A 16,270-nucleotide genomic window follows, 5' to 3' on the forward strand; every position below is an offset into this window, starting at 1 on the left:
GCTGACCCCACCTGTACCCAAGCCACAACTAATGCTGGGCGGGTGGTGGCTAGGTCTTGACAGTAGCCTAGGGAAGGGCTGGGATCCGGCCGGGGATGGGAATAAGGAATAATGCTGCTCTGCTACCTGCCTCCATCCCCACCCAGGTGAGCTGCATCAGCTCAACATCCCCAACCCCAGCCAGACTTCGGTGGTGCTGGAAGACCTCCTGCCCAACCACTCCTACGTGTTCCGCGTGCGGGCCCAGAGCCAGGAAGGCTGGGGCCCAGAGCGCGAGGGTGTCATCACCATCGAGTCACAGGTGCACCCACAGAGCCCACTCTGCCCCCTGCCGGGTGAGTTGCCCCCCCCACCCTGACAGTTGCCCCCCCCATCTTGCACCCACAAACCCACCCACCCATCCACCGACACCCTTCCTCTGCTGTCCCCAGGCTCTGCCTTCACTCTGAGCACGCCCAGCGCCCCGGGCCCACTGGTGTTCACCGCCCTGAGCCCAGACTCTCTGCAGTTGAGCTGGGAGCGGCCGCGCAGGCCTGATGGCGACATCCTCGGCTACCTGGTGACTTGTGAGATGGCCCACGGAGGAGGTGCTGCCCGCCCCAGGGTCAGGGGGGCCAGGGGAGGGGTGGAGAGGGAGCCACCGAGGCTAAAGGCATCTTCCCTGCCCAGAGCCGGCCACCACGTTCCTGGTGGATGGCGACAGCCCCGAGAGCCGGCTGACCGTGCCAGGCCTCAGCGAGAACGTGCCCTACAAGTTCAAGGTGCAGGCCAAGACCACCCAAGGTTTCGGGCCGGAGCGTGAGGGTATCATCACCATCGAGTCCCAGGATGGAGGTAGGCTGCTTCACCCCTTCTTCACCCGCACCCCTTCTCTGGCCACGCCTTCTCCTGGCACCACCCTCTGACTGGCCCCTCTGCCCACTCCAGGCGCCTTCCCACAGCTGGGCAGCCACTTGGGGCTCTTCCAGCACCCAATGCCAGGAGAGTACAGCATCACCACCACCCACTCCAGCACCACTGAGCCCGTCCTACTGGGTGAGTTGCCCGGCGGGGGCTCCTGGCTCTCCCGGGGGAGCACAGCGCTAACAGAGGAGAGGGGGTTGGGGACCCAGGTAGACCCTTCAACACCTCTTCCCCTGCAGACGGATTGACCCTGGGGTCCCAGCACTTGGAAGCCCATGGCTCCCTCACCCGGCACGTGACACAGGAGTTTGTGAGCCGGACGCTGACCACCAGTGGAACCCTCAGCACCCACGTGGACCAACAGTTCTTCCAGACCTGAGCCCCCGACCCCCACCTCCTCTCCCTGGCGCTGCCTCAGCTACTCCATCCTTGGACCCCTGGCGGCCAGCCCACCCGCATGCTGATCACAGGGCCGGTGCCTCTGGCCACAGAGCAGGGGGTAGGTGTCCTCTGGGAGGCATGAAGTGGTCCCGGAAGGCCCTTCGGCTGCCCTCCTACCCTGGGCCCAAGCCCATTTGTAACCAAAGAGCTAGGACCAGCATGACAAGGTCCCAGCTTTGTTCTCCACTTAATAAAAGATTTTGCTACTGCTTGGCTCTGCCCTGTCCATGTTTCTGGGGCCTGCCCAGAGCAAGGGAGCAGTTCTTATACCCACCTTTCTCTGATGCCCAAGCACACATCCACCTCTGGAGACAGGCAGGTATCAGAGCCGGAGGTAATACAAGTTTATTGAGCACCCAGGCTGGAGGGCAGGCCTGCCGTGGGCCGGCCTGGGAGGGCCTCACAAGCGCAGCACCTGGGCGCCGTCGGCCGCCTGGGAAAGGTAGAAGGTGGCGGTCCCGCTGTACTGCCCCTGTAGGAGGGACGGGTCGGGTGGGGTCTGAGCACAGCACGGCCCTGGGAACCCATCTCTCCCGCTCCCCCCGGTCTCTGGCACCTGCCCACCTGGATGTGCTGCATCACTAGGGAAGCGGTGGAGGCCTCCAGCAGGGTCACCGTGCAGCCACCAAAGCCACCGCCTGTCATGCGGCTGCCATAAACCCCGGGCGCAGAGAGCGCGGCCTCCACCAGCTGATCCAGCTCGGGGCAGCTCACCTCGTAGTCATCCCTGCAGAGAGGACGCAGGGGCAGCGGGGAGGCCATGAACCAGCCCCATCCGGCACAGGGGACAGCCTGTGACCAGGAGGTGCTGGGCACCCGGGATCTCACCTGAGCGAGTGGTGACTCTCCACCATGAGGCGGCCGAAGGCTCTGTAGTCGCCGCGGCTCAGGGCGGCTGCTGCCCGGGCCGTGCGCTGGATCTCGCCCACCACGTGCCGCGCCCGCCGGAAGGCCTCCCCGCTCATCAGCTCCCTGCCAGCTGGGGCGGAAAAGGAGTCAGCAGACCCACCATCCACCGCCTCTGGGCCCCTGTGCATGTGGAGAAGGGGCACGATGGCTCCAGGGCGCTGGCTGGGGGGGCGGGGGGGCGGGGCGGGGGCATCTCCAGTCTGAGACCTGGTTCTGACCGAGCTGTGGGTAGAACCTCGGGTTGGTGACCAAGGTTTCAGAGCCTCCCCTCCTCGACTATAAAAGGGGACACCCGCCTCATTTGGCGCGCAGGGAAGACTGGGTGAGCAGACACATGGAGTGGTCCCAGCAGGGTGCCTGGCACACAGCGGGTGCTCGATAAACAGCAGTTTGAGCCCCAGACTCTTGGTGCTTCCATGGTGAGTGGGACACAATGCTGCCTTCAAGAGGCCAAGACAGAACAGGAAGGAAAAGTCCTGCTGGTGTTTTTGCTGGAGTTAACAGCGTAGCCTCCGATGGCCAGGGCTCCAGAGTTGGGGTACAGACCAGGTCTGCCCGGGGCACCCCAGGGAACCAGCAAGCCGTCCCACTGGCTAACGCTGAAGCGGGCAGAGCAAGCTGAGTTGCTAATGGCAGCCCTGAGCGCTTAGGACTTTACAACTTAATTCTGGATGCCAGAGAGGTTCTGGAGCAGGGGAGGGATGGAGCTGAGCTCTAGCTGACGAAAGTGACTGCCTTGCGCAGGGGGCCCTGCTGGGAGAAGCCAGCGCCAGGAGCTGGCAGCTGTTAAAACAGTCAGAGAGCAAGAGAGGCCGGGTGTGGGGAGGAAGGAAAGGAGGGCAGGGAGGACTCAGAGGTGGCTCTGAAGTTTCAGACAGCAGTGACAAGGGCGAGGAAATAACAGAAAAGGGGAAGTCAAAAGGAGAGGCGTCCAGGGGAAGGAGGAGGCATTCTGTCAGGGTCAGGCGAAGGCTGCAGGACCCCAGTGGGGGCTGCAGGCTCCCATCGGAGACCTCCGCGGAGCAGCCGTGGCTGGCGCTCTGTGCTGGGGACAAAGCCTGGGGCAGGCCTGGGCAGAGACACGGGGCTGTGGCCAAGCAGATCTGGCACTGAGAGGGCAGGGAGGGCAACCCCCAGGTTTCTGTGGGGAACCCCTGGGAGAGCTGTCATGGCGGGTGGCTTGGGAGACGGGCGGGCATATTCAGAGGATTTAGAAATGAGGGGAAATGAGAAAACGGGGGCCGTGAGCAATGGGTACTCTTCCCAGAGGACTGGCATGGGAAGGAGACTCTACTTTAGGAGGTTAGAAAACTGGGCATGTTTCAAAGCAGAAGGGGAGGAGCCAGGCAGAGGGCAGAAAGGCAGGCAGAGGGCAGCACTGTTCCTGAGGTAGAGGGAGACCCCCGGGGGAGGCAGCAGATGGAAGGGCTGAGGTGGAGGGAAGAAATGGCAAAAGCGCTCAAGTGTGAAAAGCTTGGCCACAGTCACCTGCAGAGAGCAGGTGGGGCAGGTCTGAAGGTGACAGTTCACCAAGGACAAGATGGTCTCTGAGATGGGCACCCCGACACTGCCAGGGAGGGCACAGCTCCCAATGCCAGCAGCCTGGCCCCTCAGTCAGGAGGATGGAGCTGATCAGCCTGGGTTCAAGTCTCAGCACGGCCACTTACTGTACATTCCCCAATCAAAAAAAAAAGAAAAATAAAGAGAGAACAATAACAATATCTGCTCTACAGAGTTGTGAGAGAATTAAATGAGTTAATGTTTATATGACCTTTAAACTGTTCAATAGATCTTCCTGGCCATGTGTATCAGAAAACTTAAAAATACACGTTATGGGAATTCCCCAGCGGTCCAGTGGTTAGGATTCCACACTTTCACTTCCGAAGGCCCGGGTTCAATCCCTGGTTGGGGAACTAGGATCCCACAGGCCGGGCTTCCCTGGTGGCTCAGTGGTTAAGAATCCGCCTGCCAATGCAGGGGACACAGGTTCGAGCCCTGGTCCTGGAAGATCCCACATGCTGCAGAGCAACTAAGCCCATGCGCCACAACTACTGAGCCTGCGCTCTAGAGCTTGTGAGCCACAACTACTGAGGCCCGCACTCCTAGAGACCGTGTTCCGCAACAAGAGAAGCCACCGCAATGAGAGGCCAGCGCACCACAACAAAGAGTAGCCCTTGCTCGCCACAACTAGAGAAAACCCGTGCACAGCAACAAAGACCTAATGCAGCCAAAAATAAATAAAATTAAATTAAATTAAATTAAAAAAAAGATCCCACAAGCCATGTAGCATGGCCAAAAAAAAAAAAAAAAAGAGTTATGTTTTGACTTTGTGATCCTACTCCTAATAATCTAATCCTAAGAAAACAGGAAGAAAATGCAGAGAAAGAATTATGTATAAAAATACCCATCCAAAAAAAAAAAAAAAATACCCATCAAGGGGGCTTCCCTGGTGGCGCAGTGGATAAGAATCTGCCTGTCAATGCGGGGGACACAGGTTCGATCCCTGGTCCGCGAAAATCCCACATGCCACGGAGCAACTAAGCCCGTGCGCCACAACTACTGAGCCTGCGCTCTAGAGCCCGTGAGCCACAACTACTGAAGCCTGCGTGCCTAGAGCCTGTGCTCCGCAACAAGAGAAGCCACCGCAATGAGAAGCCTGAGCACCACAACGAAGAGTAGCCCCCGCTCACTGCAACTAGAGAAAGCCCACTCACAGCAATGAAGAACCACGCAGCCAAAAATAAAAACAAACAAACAAAAAAACCAACCCATCACAGGGACCTCCCTGGCGGCGCAGTGGTTAAGAATCCACCTGCCAATGCAGGGGACAAGGGTTTGAGCCCTGTTCTGGGACGATCCCGCATGCCGTGGAGCAACTAAGCCCATGCGCCACAACTACTGAGCCTGTGCTCTAGAGCCCGTGAGCCACAACTACTGAGCCTGCACGCCAAAACTACTGAAGCCCGTGCTCCACAACAAGAGAAACCACCGCAATGAGAAGTACGCGCACCGCAACGAAGAGTGGCCCCCGCTCGCCACAACTAGAGAAAGCCTGTGTGCAGCAACGAAGACCCAAAGCAGCCAAAAATAAATAAATTTATATAAAAAAAAAATCCATCACGGTGTTAGGTATGATTACCAGAAAATGGTTAAGTAAATTACAGTGCACCTAGATGCTGAAATGCTATGTAGCTTTAAAAAGCCGTGTTGATGACAGGCCTTTCATGACATAGAGAAGGGCTCTGAGATAATGTTAAGTAAAAAAAAAAGGGCAGGTGGCAACACTGCGTATACTCAACCTTGAAAATACATATATTGAAACTAACATAACATTGTAAGTCAAGGATATTTCAATTAAAAATTTTTAAATTGGGACTTCCCTGGTGGTACAGTGGTTAAGAATCCGCCTGCCAATGCAAGGGACACAGGTTTGAGCCCTGGTCCAGGAAGATCCCACATGCCACGGAGCAACTAAGTCCGTGCGCCACAACTACTAAGCCTGCGCTCTAGAGCCTGTGAGCCACAACTACTGAAGTCCACGTGCCACAACTACTGAAGCCTGCGCACCTAGAGCCCACGCTCCGCAACAAGATAAGCCACCGCAATGAGAAGTACGCGCACCACAACGAAGAGCAGCTCCCGCTCGCCACAACTACTGAAGCCCATGCACAGCAACGAAGACCCAACGCAGCCAAAAAAAAAAAAAAAATTTTAATTAATTAATTTTAAAAAAGAAAATACAGATGTAGAAAAACACTGGAAGGAAATATACTAAAATGCTAATAGTGGCTATCTCTGGGTAGTGATCTTATAGCTTGTTATTTTCTTCTTTGTACTTCTTTTTTTTTTTGGCTGCGTTGGGTCTTCGTTGCTGCGCACGGGCTTTCTCTAGTTGCGGCAAGCAGGGGCTACTCTTCGTTGCGGTGTACGGGCTTCTCGTGGTGGCTTCTCTTGTTGCAGAGCACGGGCTCTGGGCACTCAGGCTTCAGTAGTTGTGGCTCGCGAGCTCTAGAGCACAGGCTCAGTAGTTGTGGCTCACGGGCTCTAGAGCGCAGGCTCAGTAGTTGTGGCGCATGGGCTTAGCTGCTCTGCGGCATGTGGGATCTTCCTGGACCAGGGCTCGAACCCGTGTCCCCTGCATTGGCAGGCGGATTCTTAACCACTGCGCCACCAGGGAAGTCCTCTTCTTTGTACTTTTCTGTATTTTCCACGGTGGATACTTTATCCTCACATTAGAAAAAACAATATGGAGATTTCAAGCAGTGCTAAGTCAGCAGTGTTGGGGGAGTGGGCAGAGCTTGGCAGAGGTCCCTGGAGGTGAGGGGATGTACATCCGGGTCAAAGCCACAGCGAGACCCCGGCAGCCCCCCTCACCCCAGGGTGCCCAGCCATCTCCAGGACACAGTACACCCAGCCAGCTCTCACCCTCCAGCTCCTCCAGCTGCACCTCACGAAGGCTCTCCTTGCCCAGCGCCCGGGCCACTTCTTCACACTGGCGCCGCCGCAGGGGATACTCGCTGGAGCCCAGTGAGTGGCGGACGTTGGAGTTGGTGATGAGCACAGCCAGCTTGGGATCCAACAACGGCACCAGGCTTGTCTCCAGAGACCTGGGATGGAGATGGAGCCAGGAAGATGACAAGGCCAAGCGTCTGTTTGCCACGCATGTTTCATCCAGGAGCTCCTACGAGGTGGGAGGGGACAAGGGGAGCCCCTGACCTGCAGTCAATGAGCAGTGCGTGGCCCTTCTGCCCCAGCAGTGCGATGAGCTGGTCCATGATGCCACAGGGCACCCCTGCGAAGCTGTGCTCAGCCCGCTGACACACCTGGGCCCGGGCGGCTATTGTCCCCGAGTCTGCAGCACAGGGCAAGGTGGGAAGGCTGGGGCCCAGGAGGGAGCACTAGGGGTGGGAGGGTGGGAGCAGCCCCCAGTGTGTCCAATGATACTCCAGGGAGATTCCCCACCCACTCCCCCAAAGCCACAATTGGGGTAGGAAGCTCTGATCACAGGACCTCAGGGAAGGAGGGCTGGGTTGGGAGGTGGGGTCTAGGAGGTACCTGGGCAGAGCTGCTGCAGGAAGGTATACGTGGCCACTTCCAGGGATGCTGAGCTGGACAGCCCACCCCCCAGGGGCACTGAGCTGACCACCACTGCACTGAAGCCAGGGAGGGGGGCAGCTGCAGGAGAAAGAATGGATGATGGTAAGACGGGCCATCTGGAAGGATGAGCACAAGAAGGGCATGTATTCTGGTACAAAGGAGGCAACTGCCTGGCAGCTGCTTCCAGGGAAATGTGTCTCAATTGTCAGAGGCCACCAACCTGTTGGGCCAAGGGGTCCGCCGCCCTCCATCCTCCTACCCTGAGGTTCCTAGGTCACGGTCTCCTAGTTCTCCTGGTTTAGGGCTCTGGAGACCAACGGGCTGGGGTTTGAACCCTGGCTCCTCCAATCGTGTCATGGGCAACCCAGGGCAAGTTCTAGAACCTCTCGGGGCATCAGTCTCCTCACCTGTACAATGGGGATGCTCCACCCTGCATGCCTACCCCCACAGTGGATTAGATGAGCTAATGAGCTTTGTGGCTGAGAGACAGGAATTTGACCCAGGCCTGGGCCCCATACCTGGGTAGTGCTGAATCACTCCCTTGACGTAGTTGGCCCAGTGGGGGGCCCCAGGCTCCAGTGGCCGCTGGGTTGTGGGCAGGGGAAACTGCAGCCGCCGGGGCTCGTCGGCATCCTCAGAGGTGGTAAGGAGGGAGATAAGCCCATCTGCCCGGGGGCTGCCCACAAGCACAGTCCCAAGCTCCAGGGCCTGGCAGAAGAAACAAATAGTATGCAAAACTTCCAATACCAAGGGGCCAGGGACAGACAAGGAGGTGACCTCCAGGCTCAACATGAAGGGAATAGGGAGTGTCTCAGGGAAGAGCCTGCATGTTCATCTGGCCTTGGGGGGCTTGGGTCCCATCCCATAGGTCTTCAGGGGCAGGGCCAGTGTAGAGGGAGTGCAGACCTGTACTCTGCCCTAAGCGTGGGCTCCTGGCTGTGGGTCAATAGGAAAACAGAATCAGACGAGCTCTTTCTGACGCCTTCCCATTTTGGAAGATGCAAGGTGGGATGGACATAGCCCCAGACTAAGGCAGCTCCACCTCAGCTGTGTGACCCTGAGCAGATCACTAGCCCTCTCTGTGCCTCCATTCCCTCCTCTGCAAACTGAACGGGCTGGACCAGGAGGCTTAGGGCTACTTCGCCTCGGTTTGCAGTTGGGCCCCCTTCCGCATTCCCCGACAATCTGAGGTGGCTCCCAAGGAGATGGCGAGGATCAGCGGTCCACAGCCTACTTCCTCGCGGATTCCCCGTTTCCTCCCTTCCAACGTGTGAAATGCCCCGTCCTAGGGTCTCTCCCACGTGCTCGTCCCCCACACTCGGCTGGAGTAAAAGTTCGGAGCGGCCCGCCCGACAGCGCGCGCGGGGAGATGGCGCCTCCCGCGCAGCCCCTCACCATGGGCAGCACCAGGCCCTCGTTGTAGTCCGTGTGCTCCCCGATGAGGTTGACGCGGCCCGGGGCCGACACGGCCAGCTCGGGCTCGGCCCCGAACTCCTCCAGGAAGGCTCTCCGGGCCTTGGCCAGCAGCTCCCCGGGCTGGCGCTGTTCGGAAGCGGCCATGACACTCACCCTGCGGCTCTGCCGGGCGCAGTCGGGTCGGCTCGGGATGCTCGGGGCGGAGCCGCGCGGCGTCGGCTCACATAGCTGCACGCACCGCCCCAAATCGGGCCGCGCTGGCCCCGCCCCTCCCGCGGTTCCGGCCCAATCCACCAGCTGGGCGCGCGGGGCGGGCCGGCGGCGGGCTTTCCAAAGGAGTGCTGGGCGCCCAGCGGGGCGGGTATTGGCCGGCCCGGGAGATCTGAGCTGCTCTTTCCTGGCCCTGGTGCCCCTCTCTGTGTCCACACCCATCCACCCAGCCATCTACCCGAGCCGGAGCAATAGAGCTGGCTTCCAACACCTGGGTTTCCCAAAAGGATCTCCTAGGTCCTAAAGTCCTGCAACTGTGAGAGGTCACCAGCCTCTGATCATAAATCTGTAAGAGGGCAGCCGGACAATCAGTGTAAATAGAAATAAGGAAAGCCAAGTTTGGTGGAGTCACTTTCTACAGGCTTCTCTTCTAGAGTGGACCTGCTGTCCCAGCTCCTAGCAATGGAGGAGTAGGGAAGGTAGAGATGGACAGCAGTGGGCCCAGCCCCTCCTGGAAGGACCCACCCAGCTGCCAAGGTAGGTTGGGCTGTTGGCCCCAGCAGGTGCTTTCTCAGCCTGGAACCTTGGTCCCAGGGCCTGGTGCCCAGAGTCTGACACTAGCCACCTCCTCTCTCACCAGCCTGCATCCTAAACCTTCAAGCTGTCCGCAGCTCCTGACTGCATGCCTGTCCACAGCTGGCCACCACATATGAAACCTTGGAGGGGAAAGGCTGAAATGTAAGCAGACCCTTCGGGATTAGAGTGGGGGTTTTGTGGAGGGTTGCAGCCAGGGTAGCTTGGGGTCTGCTCAGGGGGTTGCCCCAAGAACATTCAAAAGTCAGCTCTGAAAACTCCTAGAAGTAAACATAAGATTAAACCTTTGGGACCTTGGCTTAGTCAATGGTTTTTTAGATATGACACCAAAAGCACAAGCAACAAAAGAAAAATATGTAAATTGTACTTCATCAAAATAAAATACTTTTGTGCATCTAAGGACCACCCCATCAAGAAAGTGAAAAGACAACCCACAGAATGGAAGAAAATATTTGCAAATCATATTTAAGGGGCTTGTATCAAGAATATATAAAGAGGGCTTCCCTGGTGGCGCAGTGGTTAAGAATGCAGGGGACACGGGTTCGAGCCCTGGTCTGGGAAGATCCCACACGCCACGGAGCAACTAAGCCCATGTGCCACAGCTGCTGAGCCTGTGCTCTAGAGCCCACGAGCCACAACTGCTGAGCCCACGTGCCACAACTACTGAAACCCACGCGCCTGGAGCCTGTGCTCCACAGCAAGAGAAGCCACTGCAATGAGAAGCCCATGCACCACAACGAACAGTAGCCCCTGCTCGCTGCAACTAGAGAAAAGCAACGAAGCAGCAACAAAGACCCGACACAGCCAGAAACAATAAATAAATTTTTTTTAAACAGAATGTATAAAGAGGGACTTCCCTGGTGGTGCAGTGGTTAAGAATCCGCCCGCCAGTGCAGGGGACACAGGTTCGAGCCCTGGTCTGGGAAGATCCCACACGCTGTGGAGCAACTAAGCCCATGTGCCACAGCTGCTGAGCCTGTGCTCTAGAGCCCACGAGCCACAACTGCTGAGCCCACGTGCCACAACTACTGAAACCCACGCGCCTGGAGCCTGTGCTCCACAGCAAGAGAAGCCACTGCAATGAGAAGCCCATGCACCACAACGAAGAGTAGCCCCCGCTCGCCGCAACTAGAGAAAGCCCGCGTGCAGCAAAGAAGACCCAACGCAGCCAAAAAAATTAATTAAATAAATAAATTTTTAAAAAAAGAAAGAAGAATGTATAAAGAGCTCTTACAACTCAACGGTAAAAAAGACAATTTAAAAATGGGCAAAAAGATTAAATATAAGGCTTGGGGATCAATAAAGAAAAGGTTTAAAAGCTTGAAAAAAATGGGCAAAAGATTTGAACATTTTTCCAGAGAAGATATGAAAAGATGCTCAACATCATTAGTCATTAGGAGAATGCAAATCAAAACCACAATGAGGGGACTTCCTGGTGGTACAGTGGTTAAGAATCCACCTGCCAATGCGGGGGACACAGGTTCGAGCCCTGGTCCAGGAAGATCCCACATGCCGTGGAGAAACTAAGCCTGTGCGCCACAACTACTGAGCCCATGTGCCACAACTACTGAAACCCGTGTGCCTAGAGCCTGTGCTCCGCAACAAGAGAAGCCACCACAATAAGCCCGCTCGCTGCAACTAGAGAAAGCCGGCCAATGAAGACCCAACGCAGCCAAAAAATAAACAAATTAAAAAAAAAAAAAAAAACCCACAATGAGATAGTACTTCACGTCCGTTAGGATGGCTTAAGTTAAAAAAAAAAAAAAAGACAGAAAATAGCAAGTGTTGGTGAGGATGTGGTGAAATCAAAACGCTCATACACTGCTGCTGGGAATGTAAAACAATTAAGCAGTTCCACAAAATGTTAACCATAGAGTTATCGTATGACTCAGCAATTCCACTCCTAAATGTACACTCAAGAGAAAAAATATAGCCACACAAAACCTTGTACATTAATGTTCATAGCAGCACTATTCACATTAGCCCAAAGGTGGAAGCAATCCAAAAGGGAAAATGAATAAACCAAATGTGGCCTATGCAAGGGAATATTATTCAGCCATAAAAAGAATGAAGTTCTGATACCTGCTACAACACGGATGAGCCTTGAAAACATAGTAAATGAAGGAAGCCAGTCACAAAAGACTACAAATTGTATGATCCTATCCAGACGAAATGTCCAGAACAGGCAAATCTATAAAGACAGAAAGTACATTAGTGGTTGCTTGGGGCTGAGGGGAATGGGAGAATGAGAGGGTGTTAGGAAAGAGTACCAAGTTCCCTTTGTGGTGATGAAAATGTTCTAAAATTGACAGCGGTGATGGTTTATCCATATCTGTGAATATACTGAAACCACTGAATTATACACTTTAAATGGGCCTTTTGAGCACTCCTCAGTAAAGCATTTTTTGGCATAGGCAAAATAAAACAAGACAAAACGGTGAGTGGCCCTTGGGGCTGGTTGAAATGGAATTAAACACACAAACCATGCCTCCCCACGAGGCAATGACCGGAGAAGCCTCCCCGACTCTGCACATCATTTACCCACCTCAGCTTTGATGTCCAACAGCTCTGAGCCCAAATCTTTGCCCTTACTATTGTGTGATCTTGGTCAGATGACTTAACCCCTCTGAGCCTCAGTTTCTCATCTGTAAAGTGGGGCTAGTGTGTTTCCTTCCCAACAGACTGTTTCAAAAGGAAGTGAATGAGGTCATCTTCACAGAGTGCCCAGCCCAGCCCCTGGCACTTGGTAAGCACAGAATAAATGTTTGCTATTATAATCAATCATCCATTAATACAACAGACATCGTTGGACTCTCCAGCAGGCAGTGGGCCAGATAAAAGCCTTGGTCTGATAGGGAGGCAGTCTCAATCTGACCCTCGCCCCACCCTGACTGAGATAAATGCTCTGACAAAGGAATAAAGAGCTTTCTGGGAATTCTGATCACTAGGCAGCCCACACCTCTGTTTATTTCCATTGTTTCATTTTGATTGAAAACACTCCCTTTGACCCATCTTCATCCTTTGTATGTTTCAGTTGTTCTTGGAAAACCTGATTTGACCCAAGGGCAGGTGCTCCTGATGGCTCACTCTGGACTCTGAAACACTGATTTCATTTGGGAGACCTGTTTACTCTCAGTGTTTGAATCCCATCTAGCATGTTACATAAAATTTGTTCAGAAGAAAGTCTGCCTCTGACCTTTAACCCTCCCTCCCATTTCCTGGCCAGATGTCACAAGAATGAGGGGAAGGTGGCACCTTAAAGGGGACACTGCCACCCAAAGTCTGTCCTCTGCTCTGCTGGCCAAAAAAACTTACTTGTATCAGAGCAACCAGAGCCAACTGTCACACAGGACTGAGGTGTCATGATAGAATTCTCAGTAATAGCCCCCATGGGGACAAATTATCCAGTGGTGGGAATACCACCTGTGCCGGCTGAGTACCCAGTGGCCTAGGCAAGCTGTTCGTCCAGGTCATGGCGAGACCGGGCCCACCACTGAGGACAGGTTTTCCAGAGGCGGCTCTTCTCTCCCAGAGTCCGTGTTTGTCCCTGCACTCAATTCTTAGCCCTTGGGCCCTCCCTGCTGGACCCCATCTTTCTTCATGCAATGAAGGTCTGTGTGCTTCATGCAGCTCTGGCCTCTCCGCTGCAGTTAAAGACTGGTTTCCTGATGGGACTTGGATCCGTATCTCCCAAGCTAATATCTACAGTCTCTGAAAATGTTTGCTCTCAGCAGGTGGCTCACCCTTTCACCCATTCTGGGAGGTTCTTTTTGTTATTCCCAGGGGGTTAACCTATCTCCTGATTTGGGCCCCCTTTGCCCTTCTGCTACATTAATGATAACAGCTTCTGTAATATTGATAATACTAATATCAAGCTTGTGGTAAACCCTGGTATCAGGGCTGAGATGCAGCCTGCAGGGCAGCACTGGTTGTTCACTACCAGTGCCTGTTCTGATTGGTCAGTGCTCTGGACTTCGGTTTTAAAGGCACCAGACTTTGCACATATTGTTTCATTAAATCCTTCCAAGTCTATTGGGTAGACAGTGGTTTTATTCCCATTTTACAGATGAGGAAAAGAAGCACAAGTGGGTTAAGGAACTCATCCAAGTAGGACAGCTGGGCCTTGAACCTGGGTCTGTCTGATACTGAGATTGTTCTCTCGGCAACCGCCCTGTCTCCAGGAGCACTCTGACCTGCTGCAGCCTCTGCTCTGCCAGCCTCTGCTCTGCCAGCCTCTGCTTACTGGAGGATTAAAATCCAAAGCTCAGCCTCATAGTAAGGAACAGGAGGGGCAGCTGCTCTCCTGGACCCCTGGAGCCCCACTTCCTACATGGAACACTCCCAATTTGGAAGCCAGGCCAGTTACCAAAGCTCTTGGGAACCTGACTGATTCTTCGCCACCCATGCCAGAAGCAGATCCAGCCAGATGCGCTGTGGGGCTGCCCAGGGCCTTGGGTCGGCCGGCAAACACGCCTGGAGTCTGTGCTGTGTGCCAGGCACGACTCCAGAGGCAGACAAGACTCAGGTCTTGCGTTCGGAGCACCGGGAGCTTCTTGTCCATCCCCGGCCTCAGGTGCCCCGCTAAGAGGCGCCAGCTGCAGGCCTCGTTTTATTTGGTACCCCCACTGTGTCCCTGAAGTTCCTGCCCTCTAGGCTGACGACCACCCTGCTGATGGCCAGGCAGGGAGCAAATCCAGACTCACAGGATGCAGCTGCGGCTGTCTCTCCCTGCACCTCGCCCTATGCACAGCAGCTGGCAGGTCTCCAGGCCACTATGGGTGGGCAGGAAGACTGAGACTGGTCAAAGGCAGGGCACTGAGGAGGGAGAGGCCCTTGGACTGTCGCAGGACCCTCAGGTTCATGAAGGCTGGGCCTTGGACCCAACCCCATGCTGATACTCTTGGCTCAGTGCCAGGCAGTGAGGAGCTTATGGGAAAGGTCCTGGGGCCTAGTGTGTCCGACAGAGAGGGTGGGAAGGGAGTAGAGGTTAACGGAGCCCGGGCACCATCTCCCTGGGGACGTGTGCAGTCCCTCACACACCCCTCAGCCAAAGGCAGCCAGCCCGAAGCCTGCAGCCCACCAGCCTCCCTTCCCCAGAGCCCTTCTTGTCACCGGTACTGGTGAATTGGAGATGGCCTTCTCCCTTTCAGCCCACTCTCCCTTCCACTGTGTATATTCCCAGAACTGCAGCTTCCTGAACGGGGGCTGGTAGCTGCCAGAGAGAAGACCCCAGACCCTGACTGCCCAACCACGCCCCTCTGTGCCCCTTTCCAGATCACATGTGACCTTTTAGCTCCTCCAAGCGTCACAGCCTCACTGAAGAGCCGCCCCGCCGCCCCCCGCCTTGCTTCCCTAGCTGGGGTGGAGGGGGGGTGTCTGCAGAACCTCTTAGCTTCTTTCTCAGGAAGGGCAATGGGGTAGGTGGAATGGGGGTGGAGGGTCCCTGGCTGGACACTGGACACAGGGCTCAGGTGAGGACACCAGGACAGGCTGGGGACACATCACACCCAAGTCCCATGACTCTGCTTGGAACAACGGTGATTGTCGGGGTGGGATCCCTCACTGCCAGGGGCAGCTGGGCAGCAGGCAGGACCACAGGGAGCAAGCACCTCTCCACCCACCCCAGGAGGGAGGACAACAGCCTCTGGTCCCTGCTCACAGCACAGCCTCTGTGAATATACTCAAAGCTGTCCCAGCTGCACCCACCCACCTCGGCCCACAGCCTTGCTCACTCCCCAGACCTGCTGACAAAGGAGTCAGGGAGCCAAAAGGCCGGCCACCTGGCCCAAGGACATTAGCCTTCTGAGCAGGCTGCAAGGATTTGGGTTAGCAACCTGGGCAAGGGTCAGTTCTTCCTTCCTGCCTTCCTCCAGCCTTGCCTTCAGGAAGGTAGGTGGAAGGCTGGCTGCTTGTGCTGGAGCTGCTGGCCAGAAGCCAGGCCCAGCTTGATGGAAGGGTCTGGGCTGCTGACATCCCTGAGGAACGCCTACAGAGGCAGGTGCGACGGCCAATGGGCTGAGGGAAGGAAGAGGCCGTGGAGCGCAGACAGAGCACATGGAGCTCAGCTGTGTTCTCGTATCAGCGCCCGAGGTGGGGCCCAGGGAAATGCGCTGTGACTGCCGTGGTGAGGTGACTGTCAACGGATGGGGAGGTGGGGGTGAGGGCGGGACGCCCAGGGCGGAGGCTCAAGGCTCTTGGGCCTAGCGGGCCACGCTACCCACAGTGAGACGACCGCTACAGAAGGGTGTGCTGAAAACTACCCCTCGTCCTTCTCTGTGGCAGAGCAGGTTGGCCACAGGCCTGAGGCACTGATCCCTAACCTTGTGCTGTTGCGTCCACAGGCAGGCTGGCCCTCGCCTGCAGAAGCTTAAGGGCAAGCCCTGGAGTTTCCTGCGGGTCCAATGGCACACAGCTGACTAGACTGTGTCCACCCTCTGCTGCCCTACCTGAAAGTGTTCCAGAAGGGGCCTGCTTTCCTACTGAGGCAGACCCCAGCCCCAACACCTGACACCAGGCAAGAAACAGTGCTTGCAAGGAACCAGGTAGGGGGAGCCCCAGGACACGACCATCAGGGAGAGCTGAGGAATGCACTCCCCCACCCACCATCAGCTGAGTCAGAAGGCAAGGCTTTCTGGACATTTCCCCCACAAAACTTTGTGAAAAAACATTATCATCCAAATGAAGACCATTAACAAGATGA

At 55.7% G+C, this 16,270-nt stretch overlaps 2 protein-coding genes across 7 annotated transcripts in view; one reads left to right on the forward strand and one right to left on the reverse strand.

The window, feature by feature from the left end:
• The window catches only part of ITGB4 (integrin subunit beta 4), a 30,301-nt gene extending 28,744 nt beyond the window's left edge, over positions 1–1,557 (forward strand). For all 5 annotated transcript variants that reach the window (XM_082443217.1, XM_082443219.1, XM_082443220.1 and 2 more), the window contains 5 exons: positions 147–335; positions 432–587; positions 670–834; positions 928–1,035; positions 1,143–1,557. In XM_082443217.1, coding sequence (XP_082299343.1) covers positions 147–335; positions 432–587; positions 670–834; positions 928–1,035; positions 1,143–1,282 — 758 coding nt within the window. In that variant the 3' untranslated portion in view covers positions 1,283–1,557. The remainder of the gene's footprint in view (positions 1–146; positions 336–431; positions 588–669; positions 835–927; positions 1,036–1,142) is intronic.
• Positions 1,558–1,666: 109 nt separating this feature from the next.
• Positions 1,667–9,225, reverse strand: GALK1 (galactokinase 1). 2 transcript variants are annotated; one of them, XM_082443259.1, is made up of 8 exons: positions 8,920–9,225; positions 7,869–8,058; positions 7,309–7,428; positions 6,970–7,105; positions 6,679–6,860; positions 2,173–2,323; positions 1,909–2,071; positions 1,667–1,816 (listed from the first exon to the last, which is right to left on the reverse strand). In XM_082443259.1, the coding sequence occupies exons 1-8, from the start codon at positions 9,208–9,210 to the stop codon at positions 1,745–1,747; spliced, it is 1,305 nt and encodes a 434-aa protein (XP_082299385.1). In that variant the 5' UTR covers positions 9,211–9,225; the 3' UTR covers positions 1,667–1,744. The 2 variants fall into 2 exon arrangements, with proteins under 2 accessions (XP_082299385.1, XP_082299384.1); XM_082443258.1 differs by having other exon boundaries at positions 8,746–8,974.
• Positions 9,226–16,270: the final 7,045 nt, after the last annotated feature.

The sequence above is a fragment of the Balaenoptera physalus genome (assembly GCF_965194825.1).
Source record: "Balaenoptera physalus genome assembly, chromosome: 20".
Lineage (NCBI taxonomy): Eukaryota > Metazoa > Chordata > Mammalia > Artiodactyla > Balaenopteridae > Balaenoptera > Balaenoptera physalus.

Bases quoted from the DNA above. Each gene is read 5' to 3' on its own strand.
- GALK1 (XM_082443259.1), bottom strand. From the start codon at position 9,210: ATGGCTGGGTGGATGGGTGTGGACACAGAGAGGGGCACCAGGGCCAGG. The intron at 8,059-8,919 runs GTGAGTGTCATG...TTCTTCTGCCAG, and splicing joins GCGCCCGGCAGAGCCGCAGG to GCCCTGGAGCTTGGGACTGT. The intron at 2,324-6,678 runs GTGAGAGCTGGC...TTTCCGCCCCAG, and splicing joins GCAGCTGGAGGAGCTGGAGG to CTGGCAGGGAGCTGATGAGC.